Source organism: Pelmatolapia mariae, linkage group LG15 (genome assembly GCF_036321145.2).
Source record: "Pelmatolapia mariae isolate MD_Pm_ZW linkage group LG15, Pm_UMD_F_2, whole genome shotgun sequence".
NCBI classification, from domain to species: Eukaryota; Metazoa; Chordata; class Actinopteri; order Cichliformes; family Cichlidae; genus Pelmatolapia; species Pelmatolapia mariae.
The window spans coordinates 25,743,248-25,756,528 of NC_086240.1; the positions used below are offsets into that span (position 1 = coordinate 25,743,248).

Below are 13,281 nucleotides of genomic sequence, written 5' to 3' on the forward strand. Positions count from 1 at the left end.
GGACAGCTTCCTTTTCATTGTATTGTTCATGATTTGTGTGTGGAACGGTAACGTGGTCATACAGGACGATGTTAATGGGAACACACTTTCTTTTTTTCTTTCAGTCATCCTTCACTGCATGTCTATGCATTTTAGTGCTTTACTGTGCGTTCACACCACAACTCTCCAACTTCAAACCTGAGCAAAGAGTTCAGCAAAACAGACACGATGGTCACAGCTGCGTGGTTGACATAAATTACCACGAATGTACTGCAGGCTCAGCTCTGACTGATTCAAAACCATATAAACCAAAAAAAAAAGTAATTTCAGTTGGCTAAACATTTGCATTTGTGCACTTAGAGTGTAGTTTTATTTTTTACCCTAGCAGAAAAACTCACACAAGACTTGAATATCAGGTAAAATCATACCAACTTGCAGAGATCTGTTGTTTACTAATCAAATACACAGTTCTAGTATTTTAAAGAGAAGGCTGTAATGGATTTTGGTGGTCTTGTATTTCACTCTGTGTTTCTATTGCTGTAGTAAGTAATAGACCAATTTGTATTGGATGTGAAGAATGGAAATGTAAAAAAATATGATGGCCTTTTAAAGAATCTTTTAAAGAATACTATCATCAAAGTATGCTTGCAAGTGTGACATTTTTATAGAGAAAGTCTCACAGAGAAGTCATTCACAGATCCTTGAAGTCTACACTTTGTTTTTTTAATTTTGTTTTTTGTCCATTATTGTTTATTAAATTCATAGCAGAGTCAGTGTGAGGAGACTCTGCAAGTTTTTGGTTTAACTTCTAGCAGTAGGTAGCACATTGTTCTGTTACACAGCAGTAACTAAAGCACTGTGGTATTAAATGCCATCATATATAAAATGTAAATATGTGCAAGGCAAAAAACTAAATCTAAGAGTTATTTATGTCATGGTATGATAGCTACAAAAGATAAGATATGATAAGCAATACATTTCAATAGAATAAATAATACATCTAACTAGTGTTGCTAACTAACTCATTTTGGTAGCTAACTAATATTGCTAGCTAACTAATGTTGCTAGCTATCATGCAGCCAGTATCTGCTTAAAAACTTAAAAATTAGTGCTTAAAAATTACAATATAACTTGAAATATTTTAAACCACTGCAGTTTTTTAACACAATTTTCAAGCTAATTAGAAGCTATTTAAGTGATAAATCAGACCAAAACATGTCTTTATAATGACTGAACTTCTTTCATTGATGTTTTTGACATCATACACATAGTTAGATTTCAACAAATCTGCTTTTTTTTAAAAAAAAAATCCCCAGGTTTGGGGCAACACGGACGTGGACTATATTGTGGTGTGAACGCAAATTCAGGGCTTCAAATGCAAGAAGTGTGAAAATTGACCAGTAACACGTCAACCTCCACAGACCTCCATCACTGTGAATGAGTGTCCTCGTTCCTGTTTCATCCTCCCAACATGTTTGTCATTCCTGCCGTCATGTTCATCTCACATTATAACGTCATTTTATTATGTCATCACATATTCGTCATCAGTTTAATGTTGTTCAGCGGTTCTGTAGTGGAGATGGTGGTCAGTGAACTAAATCTGATTTTTAAATAAAAATTTTACCCACTCTCATTACCAAAAATGTGCTTTGATGCTCTTTACTCAAAAAGAAAAAACTTATATGAATGATCCACAAATTTGTCATATTTATTAATATGTCTAAATTTCAGAGCCCTGGTTTGTTTCAGGGTGTCCAGCTGTTGCTAAATTTACCTTTTATGATCAACAAATGCGTTATCATAACCCCAAAGACAGGTTTTTACAAAACAGTTAATCATTAACATCCCAAATTATTTTTAAGCACCCATTGCTTTATTTCTTGCAATCTAAAAATGTGTGATTACTTTCCCCAAAGCATTGGTTAAAAACTGCAGAATTTTCTATAATGTTTACCAAAATTCGTTTTTGACAATTATGCTGTTGTTGTTGCTGTTGCCATAATTTTATTTGTTAGAAACCACAAATTAATCATAGTTCTCGCCTAGAATCATCAGTTATAAAAGTTGTTTCCATAATAATTGTGTTTTTGTGTTATTGTGTCCAATTTTAGAATCCTTTTTATGCATTAGGACTTTTCCTTATGTAAAAATATATAACTTAGCTCCATATTTATGATGTTGCCGAACTGAGACCAGTGATTTAATAAGACGTTCCTGACCTGCAACTCCACTCTGAACTGGTTTAAACCTCATCACTCTGCTGCTCTCATCCTAAAATTAACCCTTCCAGCTCCATGACCCGCTGGATTGTGAGAACATCATCATAACTGCCATCTTCATCCTCCTCCTCATCAACATCATCATAATCATTTTCACCGATCATTTCACGCACACATATACAGGTGCTGTTTATCTCACTCTACATACCTGTGTGCTTCCAGTGCCTCCTGAGCCGCCCAAAAACCTGAGGGTTTTTAACGCCACCACCACCACACTGACGGCGAAGTGGGAGCCCGCCCCCGGCGCCGTCCAGAATTACAAGATCACTTACAGACCAGTCGCTGGAGGCGAGGCCCTCACAGTAAGTTTGTGGATGAGAATATGATGGCATCATCAGTGTACAGATACATTAGAAAAGGGTGTCTATATGCCATAAATTTAGGAAGTTTGCACAAATTAAATCATAGTTAGGATGAGAAAATGACAAGGGAGCACATTAAACATCTGGTACTGGTGTTACCACCTTGCACCTGAAGCTCCTTGCAGCAGCTTCAGCAATGGAGGTGCTGAACATGGTCCATTTGGACTAACTTTCCCCAGTCTCCCTCGGGATGCTGTCAAAGTTCTGCTGGAGGTGGGAGTTGAAGACCTTATGGACCGGGGCCTTGTTCATAGAACATACGGCAGCAGATCCGGTGATACGATTACAAAATTGTTCATCGACCTGTAGCCTAGAGTATCCTGGTGTCACATGCACTTATGTACACCCTGATATTCAAACATGGTGTTTGTTATGGACAACCTAATTCGCACAGAAGTCCAATAACAGAACACCACTCCCAAACATGACCCTCCAGTTCTTGCTGTCATTGACCACATGAACATGAAAATTAAGTCTCCCAGTAGGATGACGGAATAACCAGACAAAGCATTCTCAAGCACTCCGCCCAGTGAGTAAAGGAAGCCTTGATACTCTGAACTGTTCAGTGCATAAGCCCTGTTGCAGGGGAAACAACCCTCTCGTCCACTGGCTGGTTTTAGTGTTATTATTAATCACAGTGTCTTCCTTTGCATTTACACAAAACCAAGCAAACTGACCAGTGGCTTAAAGCACAGACCGGTCACTGCTGCACAAACGATGCTTGTTAGGTTGTTATCTCTGAGTATTTAGGCCTCGTTTTTAAAGGGTTAGGGTTTTTTTTTTCTCTGTCTCTGAGTCTTAGAAAGTAAAAGTTCATACTGAGTTTATATAACCTCGGTATTGCAGCTTCAGTTGATCATTTAATGTGCAGGAAATGTGCACCAAGCAGCAGAATTCACATGAAAAACGGCCTCTATGATATAACCACTTGGCTCTTCGTTGTATCAGGAGACCGTAGCTGGAGCTGCTTCACTGACTCTGAACAAAAGGCAAATTCAGAGATTTCTAAAATGTTTATTCAAGTTTTTACACCCAAAATGGCCAAATTTCAATGATTGTTTAGTAAATTTGACATTTATGAGAAAACGGGTCCCTCTCTGCCGTTTTGTAAACCCACTCCTGTTTTGTTTGTTTGTCGAGGGATCGAAAGAACAACACGACTAAATTCCTTTCCCGGGTGTACTTTCCTCGCGCGCTCTTACAAGGCGAAGGTTTGTTCTGCTGTCGGGGCGCGGAGGTTCCCAGCTGTGCAGCTTTTTGACCAGTGGGAAGGTCTCCGGTTTGCTTCAGCCACTTGCTGACAAATCAGTGAATATCTCAAGATGATGTGGAGCTTTAAATCTGTCAGAATAGTCAGCGAAACGAGCCCCAAAGCACATATAGAAACAAATCAATTATGAACTGCTGGATTTGATGGGAAGTTTCCTCTACCTCCTGAGATGGGACTTCAAGATCTATAAAACTGAGCAAAAAAGACATAAAACAGTGCAGAAGGAGAAGCTAAAGGCACTGAAGAGACAAAGGCTTTCTCATTCTCACACATAAAACACATCGTTACCAAGAAGGAATCTCTGAGTTCTTTAGATGTGTTTCTAATAAAAGTCAAATCGTCGTTCATGGTCAACGTTGAGTCAGAGAATCTCGTTTGTTATTGATAAATGAGCCTAAACTGATGGCACCTGCCTTGTGATTTCCCTCCTGTGTAATGCAACTTGAATAAATGTTTAATTGTGAACCGTAAAGTAAACTGTGCAGGAGATGAGATCATCTCCAGTTTAATCTCTGTGAAAATGACTTCAAATCAGAGTGAATCAGGGATTTTTTTAAACAAGACACAGGTGGACCATGAACCAGGCACCAGGGGCCTACTGGGAATCAGAAAAATCCACCATGAGTGAAAATTGGCTATAAATATTGTGAATGATTTTCTGGCTCTTGTGCAGCATCCTGTGCCTTCACACAGACGGTATTACATAAAAAAAGAGGCAGTGAGCAAGAATAAAGGATCTGCTAGCAGTGAAAGACCTTTTAGGATCCAACTATCCTCAAAAAACCAAAAGTAAAAGCAGTCTTTGTGCAGAATCATGTACATGATATTACTGGATCTGAAGTTGTTGAATATTGCAGCTAATTTAATCACTTCATATGCTGGCTGGTAGTCTCTATAGAAATACAGCATCAATTCTTAGTAGATCACTCTTTTACACTTATAATCTAAATCTGAATAATTAGTTTAAATAAGTAAATAAAGCTTTGAAATACAATACATTTGAAAAACAAAAAACACAAAAAATCAGGCGGGGAATTAGAGCAGTGTAAGCAGGCCTCCTTCTGCCAGCCCACCTCCTATAACTCATGTGGGGGACACCAATCTAGTCGAGAGACGCGATCTCTCCAGGACGTCCTGAATCTGTCCACGGGTCTCCTCCCAGTTAGACAAGCTCAAAACAACTTGGAGGCATCCAGGATGTCTGAACCACCTCTGCTGGACCCTTTCAGCTCTACTCTGAGCTCCATGACCCACAGCTCATGTTCATAGGTGCGGGTGGGAGTGTAGACTACAGGAGACCACTGTCAGTATCTCTGCAAACACTGTCCCAATCCTTCTCAGTCTCCTGCTCCAGACTGAGGTGCTTGAAATCCTTCCCTAGAGGCCATGACTTGTTCCCACGCCACCCTTTTTTGGCTGAGGACCGTGCACTCAGATGTGGACGTGTTAGTTCTCATCCCAGGAGCTTCTTCTCACCTGACAAAACTGTCTCAGTGCTCAACAAAGCCAACAAAAACAAAAGCACCATATAAATGTGCATATATCACATTAGATCTGCCAAAAGCATTGACCAGTGCCCCTTTTTTCAATTTAGATTTGTGCCAGTCCAGTTAATTATCTGTTCCACGCAAATCTTCTTCTTCTTCGAGTTAATTTAGCTCTCCGTCAACTTAACCCTCTTCGTTTGATTCACACGGAGAGTGTATCAAACTAGCTCCGGTAGTTCAAGCTAGTGAGAGAAACCAGAAAAAAAATACCCTGACTTTGATGTACCTAATAAACTGGTATGTGAGTAGTATAATTAATGTAAAGCTTTAATCTGTAGACTCATTTAGTGATGTACAAAGAGAAATATATTTCTTAAACGGAGTAAAATGTAGAGTCTGAGACTCGAGGTCTCCGACTGCACCGGAGCGATCTGTAATTTGATGTCTGGCTCACTTAAAAAGCTTTTGACAACAAAAACAGAACCAGCTGGATTTACAGTACGAGCTGGATTCGGTTTTAAATTTCACCTCCATCTCGAGATGCACATCAATGATCTGAAGGAGGTCAGTGACACACCGCCAGACATGTTTCCAGGCTCCTTCCTCACAGAGCAATTTAGCTTTTATTTGGTGACAACATCCAGCAGCACGACGGTGAGTTTGAGGAGTCCCACGTTTGACCGCCGACACTGCATTCCCGCACGCTGACTCAATAATCATTAGCAGTGGAAACGAGTTGAAAAGAAGCTGCGAGCAGTATGAGAAGAATCTAGGGGGGGGGGTCGCCGTGTCTCTGAGATGTTATGACAGTGTTCCCCCAAACAACGTGTCACGGCCGAGGCATGATGTCAGCGCTGCAAATCCGTCTAACGGAGCTCCGATCCACTCGCTGCATCAGATGTGCGCGCCAGAGGATCGAGAGCATCTGGTGTCGTGCGGCCTTGTTGTTCTTAGCATCAGTCATGATACCAGATGAGACGCTTGTTTGTTTTATGGATGAGCTCAGGGTTTCCTCTCAAGTTTGGGAACAGGGTGAAAAAGCGGGGCTTCTTCATCAGTCCAGTTCTGGGCTAAGGCTGCTGTTTTTCATATGTATAGTAGAGAAAATAGGTCAGCTTTATACTGGGGTGAAAACTCTGAAGGTCTGCAGACTGAAGTCTGAACAGTGATAAGCAGTGGGATGATCCAACTGCCCTTTAGACATGCAAAATACAAAAAAGGGGACAAAAATGCAGATAGAGGGCAGAACACATGAGGAAACAATTAAAGGCAGGTGAAATCAATCAGGGAGTGCCAGACGAGCACAACGGAAGGCAGGAAGTCAAATTAGACCAAGACACCAGAGAAATCTCACCTTCAAAATAAAAGGCCAACGCTAGACCAGTCAAAAGCAAGGATACATAGAAGGAAAACGCTGGGGAGAATAAAATTATCAATTCAAAACTCCGTAATGTCACAAGAGCCACAACTCCACATTACTAGAACAACAAAGAAATCTGCAGAGAAATCCAGGATATCTTTTCCTTCTCAGGCTTAATCCACTTAATCTAATATCAGGCTAAAACATCAGACAAAGGGACTTATCGACTCGTTAAGTCAACCCATCATTCATCAGTCCATTCATCAGAGTTTACATGAAAGGTGGTGGCAGTACAATATGTGACCAATCACAAGCATGGACAGGTCTGCTGGTTGGACTAGATCAAATTTTCATATTGTGCACTTTAAAGAGAATTTGACAGATTACAGCTGTTATTCCATTAAATTTGTGTTTACATGTGTAATTAATTACATAATAATTCAATACAAAAAGAATTCAAACATATATTAATTATTACAGAAAGCAGTTTTCAAACTGCAGCCACTGGTGCATTTCATAACCGTTGATCTCTTATCTCAATCATAACCTGGCTTGGAGCGAGTTACATCTGAAGCATGTTGTCATGGCACCACCTTCATAACACTGAAAACACAGGATTAACCTTCTAGTTTCTTTGCCAAGCTGCAAGTCATCCTTTGTTGGACAAGCCAAAATTTTGCAATATTAAACTAGAAAAAGCACACATAAAAAAGTTTTTGTGGCATATTTCACAAAAAAAGCTCAGACAAATGATTCCTGTGTCATCTTATTTCTGAGACTTTAGATGAATATTTGGCTCATTTACTGAGTGCTGCGTTAGAAGATGAGCAGCGAAGTTACCTCATATTTAAATAATTGTCTGGTTAAAAAATAAAAAAAAATATCTCAAGTACAGTACCCACAGGAGTCACTGATTGTTTTATTAACACACTCCACTGTCTCTAAACAAGACACTGACCTTCTGTATGTTTCCCAGAATAAAATAAAACATCCAAATACCTAAAATACTGATGTAAATGGGATGTGATACCTCCAGTAATTTATCCCTTAGCTACCACAAACTGTTTATGCCCTCTGTGGATGTGTTTACAGCGCTGCATCCACTGTGTGATGGACTGCAAAGTTGTTTGCTCAGGATTTCTCAGTCTACTAGAATTCAAATCTCTCAGAGAAATAAGTCTAAATGATGTAAATACTCTGCTGACATCATCCTAATAACCTGTAGATGCCTCTCCAAAACATGTGAGCCGCTGCACACTTAAGGGCTTTGCTTGAATTTTTAGAGGGCTGATGATTCGAGATCCGGATAAATAATCGCGCATTTAGAGGCTGAAACATTTTAGCCGGTGTGGCGACACCTGTGGTCAAAGGCAGTAACTGCAGATGACATCAAACACTCGCCACAGAAGATCAGCTGGTGTTTGTTTACAGCGGAGGCAAACAAACTCATGTTGATTTAATAAATAAGTCAGTCAATAATAGTCTGTTTTCCATCGTTTCATAAGTGGCTGCGATGTGATTCATGCTGTGGTAGTTTTCCACACGAAGGCAGAACACAGACAAGCTGATAAGGAGGCCGAGGTGTGCAGCTTTTTATTACTTTTTAAATATCTGAACCAGACCAGCTGCAAACTGTAAACAGTAAATTGTCTTTCACGGCACATTGTTCCCCAAATGCTTTTATTTTCATGTGATCCGTGTTCCTGCAGAGGAACATCGAATGCAGTAACCCAACACACCTCAAAGAAATATACATATAAATCCATCCACTCCAACTGTGTGGAGCCAACTTGTGGCTTTTAAGGGGCAGAAATGCAGAAGCAAACATTGGCATGCACTCGTCTTTCTGTCTCTGTCTAATCAGAACTATTAAGGAGCAAATAACTGGGATTTCCTTATTATCTCTGAGAGTTCATTTGTTATGTAGTCAGCAGAAATCGCACAGCCATCAAGTAAACAGCTGTCAAAGTCCAGAAAACCCCCCCAGCAACATTAAAAACATACCGAGTCATTTAAAAGATCAGTGTCAGCTGGGACAAATGAGTTTTCAGTGTGTTTGCTCTATACTTTGACATACACACGTTGAACTCCTTTAAACAACGAGCGGCTACATCACCGTCACGTCTGTCACTTCCTGGAAATGCTCCCATTTTGTTTAAAATCAATGCAGGTGTTTTCTACATTTCCCAAATGCTCCCTCTAAATGCTCATCATGTTACCTGGCAACCACTCAGTAGTGGGCTAAAGTGGCCTGGTGTTTGCATTTATGGACCTATAACGTCTTATCAAATTATCCAGTCATTTGAATTTCATGACAGTAAAATATCATTTCAATCCACAAAAGCTGAATTCAGTTCAATTCAGTTTTGTTTATATAGCGCCAAATCACAACAATAGTCACCTCAAAGTGCCTTATACTGTAAGGTAGTGACTCTACAATAATAAAACGAATATCTCAATAATCAAACAATCCCCTTTGAGCCAAGCACTTGGTGACAGTGGGAAGAAGCCATCTGCCATGACCAGTTGAGATCCGTTGAATGGCAAAACATTAAAACATATAACAAACATTAAAAACAAAAACAAAAAGACTTTTTATTTCACAGCTGGCAGCAAATGTTTCTCTCATTTGTGTTTGCCATCTGTGGCGTTCTTCTTCATGAGTCAGCCACCTGTCACTAAGCTCCGATAAACTACTGTGTTTCTCCGATGTGAACACGAGTCTCACTGCCGACATGTTTCCTGTGAACAGACGCAGGTTGGAGGGAAGAAGACGAGCGTCATCCTGCAGAAGCTGGAGCCCGACACGCCGTACTCCGTCAGCGTCGCAGCGGTGTATGCCACCGGTATCAGCAAAGATATCTCAGAAGAAGGAAGAACCAGTAAGACTCACATCCAGAGACAAAGAGTTTCACATTAAATATCTGCTATAGTGAAATCTGCGTCCTGCATGAATACAAGTTACTTTCAGTTGTACAGAATTTTTTAGTAAAAAAAAAGAAAAAATAGCATTTTCTCAGAATTGGTCTTTTGGGGTTACGTAGTCAAGCCGATGAGTCTGTCTTACCTTACTTAGGAGGAGTCTGTACATTTCCCTGCTAGCCTTTGGCTAAACAAAAGCGCATGTGCCACAGTAAAAGAGACCGTACCTAGAAGAAAATCTTAATCAAACACATTTTTAAAAACACCATCATATGAAATTTTGCGATAGAAAGATCAAAAAATCATTATGAGGTGGCACTTTTTTTAATCCCCTGAAAAATTAAGAAAAGCATGATTTAATTTATTGCAAGTGACATCTTTAAGCAGCTTGTTTTGTGCAGAATACAACAACTACCCTGTTTCAACTCTAAAAACTGTATTCCCACACAGAAAAACTGAATTTTCAGTCACATTTTTGAGGGGAACGTTTTCTCCCAGAGAAACGCTGTCAAAGATCAAGAACAATCTTGAAGTAGAGTGACTCCTCATTGGCTTTGAAAGGAGCTAGCTGAGGCTTTTGATCGCAATCCTCCAGGAAAAGATGGAGGACAGAAAAGTGAAAGCTCGCCCTGTTTCACCTGTGTTTGTGTTCCTGCAGAGCCTCTGGGCGGAGTCAGGAACCTGCAGGTGCTGAACCCAACCATGACCACCCTGAATGTGCGCTGGGAGCCCGCCGAGGGCCGAGTGAAGGAGTACAGAGTCATCTATGCTCCTGCTGCTGGAGGAGATGAGAGCATGGTAGGACCATCCTCAGCTTCCTGTCAGCTGTGACTTTGAATTACTCACCAATTTGCCTGATCATGTCTGAAACTTTCAAGCCTTTAAACACCCATTTTAAACTTTTATAAAGAAATCTAATACATATTGTATAAAAAAAACTTGGCTCTTGCCACCGTTACATGCAGCAACTAGAGATAAATTACTGTGTTTCACAGCTGGCGAGGAGGATTTACCCTAAGCTTAATGTTATTTCTGACTATATGTTTGCATCAGAGCAGCTAATTTGTGTATTTTGTTGCTAAACTTAGGAAACTGTGTCAGCGGGCACAACCACCACCATCCTGCGAGGCCTGCAGCCTGACACTCTCTACACTGTGACCCTGGTGCCGGTTTATGCTGCAGGAGATGGAAAGAGGATGTCTGAAAATGGAAAGACAAGTAAGTCTGTACCCCCCGCACCCCCCAAAAACACCTATGGGGATATTTCTAGGTATCCATACAACTACAAAGAATTTACGACCCTGTCAGGACCCTTTTACACAGAGTCCATCTTCTCTGATACACCACATCAATTTCAAACCATTTCGGGGACGGGTGCAGTTTTATCTGGAGAAAGGAATTTTATTCCAGACCAAACAGTTTTAGGGACAACCTGACGAGGCTTTCCTTCTGTTTTGTATTTGTGCCACTAATAGAAACTCTAAAACGATGTAATGCCCGGCCTGTGGTTTGTAGTGCAGCCTCCGCTCTTTTGGTCCTCTGTTTTCTTGTAATCCAGTCCAGGCTGCTTCATTTTCTCTCTTCACTGTGTTTGCATTGTGGTGGATGCATAGGATCCAGTTGAGAGAGCTGCAAATAAGATTTTCATATTGTGCTCTGACAAGTCAAAAACTGGTGTTTGCTCCTTTGCATACAGGCTCTGTAACCTGATTTGTGTTTTTGTCTGTTTTTTGGCAGCATAATTCTCACAGATGATATTTATATTGCTGATATCCTATCTGTGCTTTTTTTATGGCAGAGCCCAGTGCTCCATTCATATGTAACAAACATAACATAAAGTTTTATTTGGACCAATCAGATTACATGTGCTTCCACATCTCCTTTTTTATGGGGTCATGTTTCTAGGGGAAACCCTGTGGCTCAAACAGAATTCCTTCGTGAGCCCTGAAAATGATTACAAACACAACAAGAACTGAAATATCAGATGATCTGAAATAACAGATTTACCAGTTAATACAGAGAACCCACGAGTGTCCTCTCTGCCCTGTGTTTAGTATGCTGGGAGGTTGTTTTGAGACATGGAGACACTAAACAGCAGATGTCAGTTGTGCTCATTAAAGAAAGGATATCGTAAAAAAGAAGAAACAACACCAAAACCACCAGCACAAATGAATAACACCTTCACTTTATAGATCGAGGAATAGCCTCATTCCCCTCGTCTTTTCTTATTGTGAAAAACAAAATGAAATCATGATGGAAACACAACAGATTGGAATCATTAATTCAGGCTCTTCACGTGGTCTAAATCTAAAAGCACTTATTGTTTAGGACCTCTGGGAGGAGTAAAGAACCTGAGGGTGTCTGACCCCACGATGACCTCTCTGAATGTGAACTGGGATGCTGCTGACGGAGCTGTTCGTCTCTACAAGGTCTTCTATGTGCCCAAAGCTGGTGGGGAAGAGCAGATGGTGAGGCTCCATACACGCCGTACCGCTTCCTTTCTCCAGGAAACAACCAATTATGAGCCTGAAGCATTTAAGCAACATTTTATTTCCTAATTTTGCCAAACAGGAACAAGTTCCTGCGAGCACCACAAACATCATCCTCAGGAACCTGATGCCCGATACTCCATACACGGTGTCGGTGTTACCCGTCTACCCTGCCAGGGAAGGCAAACGCCAGTCTGAGGATGGAAAGACATGTAGGTCACTGTAGAAGATTTTAAAAATAAACCCTATGTAGAAACTCATTGTCATTTAATCGCTCATCACATTTGCGCCCTCAGTGCCATTGAGCGGAGTACGTGGCATTAGTGTGACCAACCCGACCATCACCACCCTCACTGTGACCTGGGATCCTGCTGATGGCAATGTTCAGGGATATAATGTCATCTATGTTCCTGTGGATGGAGGCCTGGAGATTAAAGTAAGTTCTTCTCTCTTCATAGAATTTATCAGATAAATACTGATAACTGATTTGTTCTAAAGACTGCAGAAGGCTGTAAATGGATGTAGCCACGCAATGTCATTCACTGTTTATGGATTATCATTTTTTTGACATGGTGTACCCTGATCACTCTGGGGGTTGTGTCAAAAACACTCGGTGGTGGAGAGATTTCTGAGATGATCCAGTCTCTTCTACTCGATTTGAAAAGAAATGCATGAAAGGAAACAACCCAACTGAATTGGCCAATCACGGTCATGATCAGCTGCGTTAGCAGGACAAGTTCAGAAATCAGAAAAACTTTATTAATCCTAGATGGAGATACACAGGAGGAAAAAACAGTCATCAGCTTTGTTATTAATCTGCACCCACAGTAACAGACAAGTAAAATACTTTAAATTAATTCACCAAAAACTGAAGCACAGATGCCTCAGATGGTCTGCAAGTCATAAAATTTGTACATCCAATGTGCATAGTTCGTGCACTGTAATGTAAACGACTGCAAGTCTGCACAGTCAAGAAGAAACAAGCAGGCACATGGACCCTCATACTTATAACAAAATGCACTCACTGGGATCTTAGCAGATATGTGAACTCAGAAAATAAAAAGTTTGTTTGAGTCAAACTCTGATTGGTTTTGCTCCTTGGTGCGGTTCCCTTGTGCAGATGTGCACACAAT

At 40.6% G+C, this 13,281-nt stretch overlaps 1 protein-coding gene across 3 annotated transcripts in view; it reads left to right on the plus strand.

Moving 5' to 3' along the window:
- The window catches only part of col12a1b (collagen, type XII, alpha 1b), a 155,379-nt gene that overhangs the window by 67,869 nt on the left and 74,229 nt on the right, over nucleotides 1–13,281 (plus strand). For 2 of the 3 annotated variants that reach the window (XM_063494565.1, XM_063494563.1), the window contains 7 exons: nucleotides 2,421–2,560; nucleotides 9,490–9,619; nucleotides 10,318–10,457; nucleotides 10,748–10,877; nucleotides 11,988–12,127; nucleotides 12,231–12,360; nucleotides 12,445–12,584. In XM_063494565.1, coding sequence (XP_063350635.1) covers nucleotides 2,421–2,560; nucleotides 9,490–9,619; nucleotides 10,318–10,457; nucleotides 10,748–10,877; nucleotides 11,988–12,127; nucleotides 12,231–12,360; nucleotides 12,445–12,584 — 950 coding nt within the window. Of the gene's footprint in view, nucleotides 1–2,420; nucleotides 2,561–9,489; nucleotides 9,620–10,317; nucleotides 10,473–10,747; nucleotides 10,878–11,987; nucleotides 12,128–12,230; nucleotides 12,361–12,444; nucleotides 12,585–13,281 lie in introns of all 3 variants that reach the window. The other variant, XM_063494564.1, reaches the window with a different exon arrangement.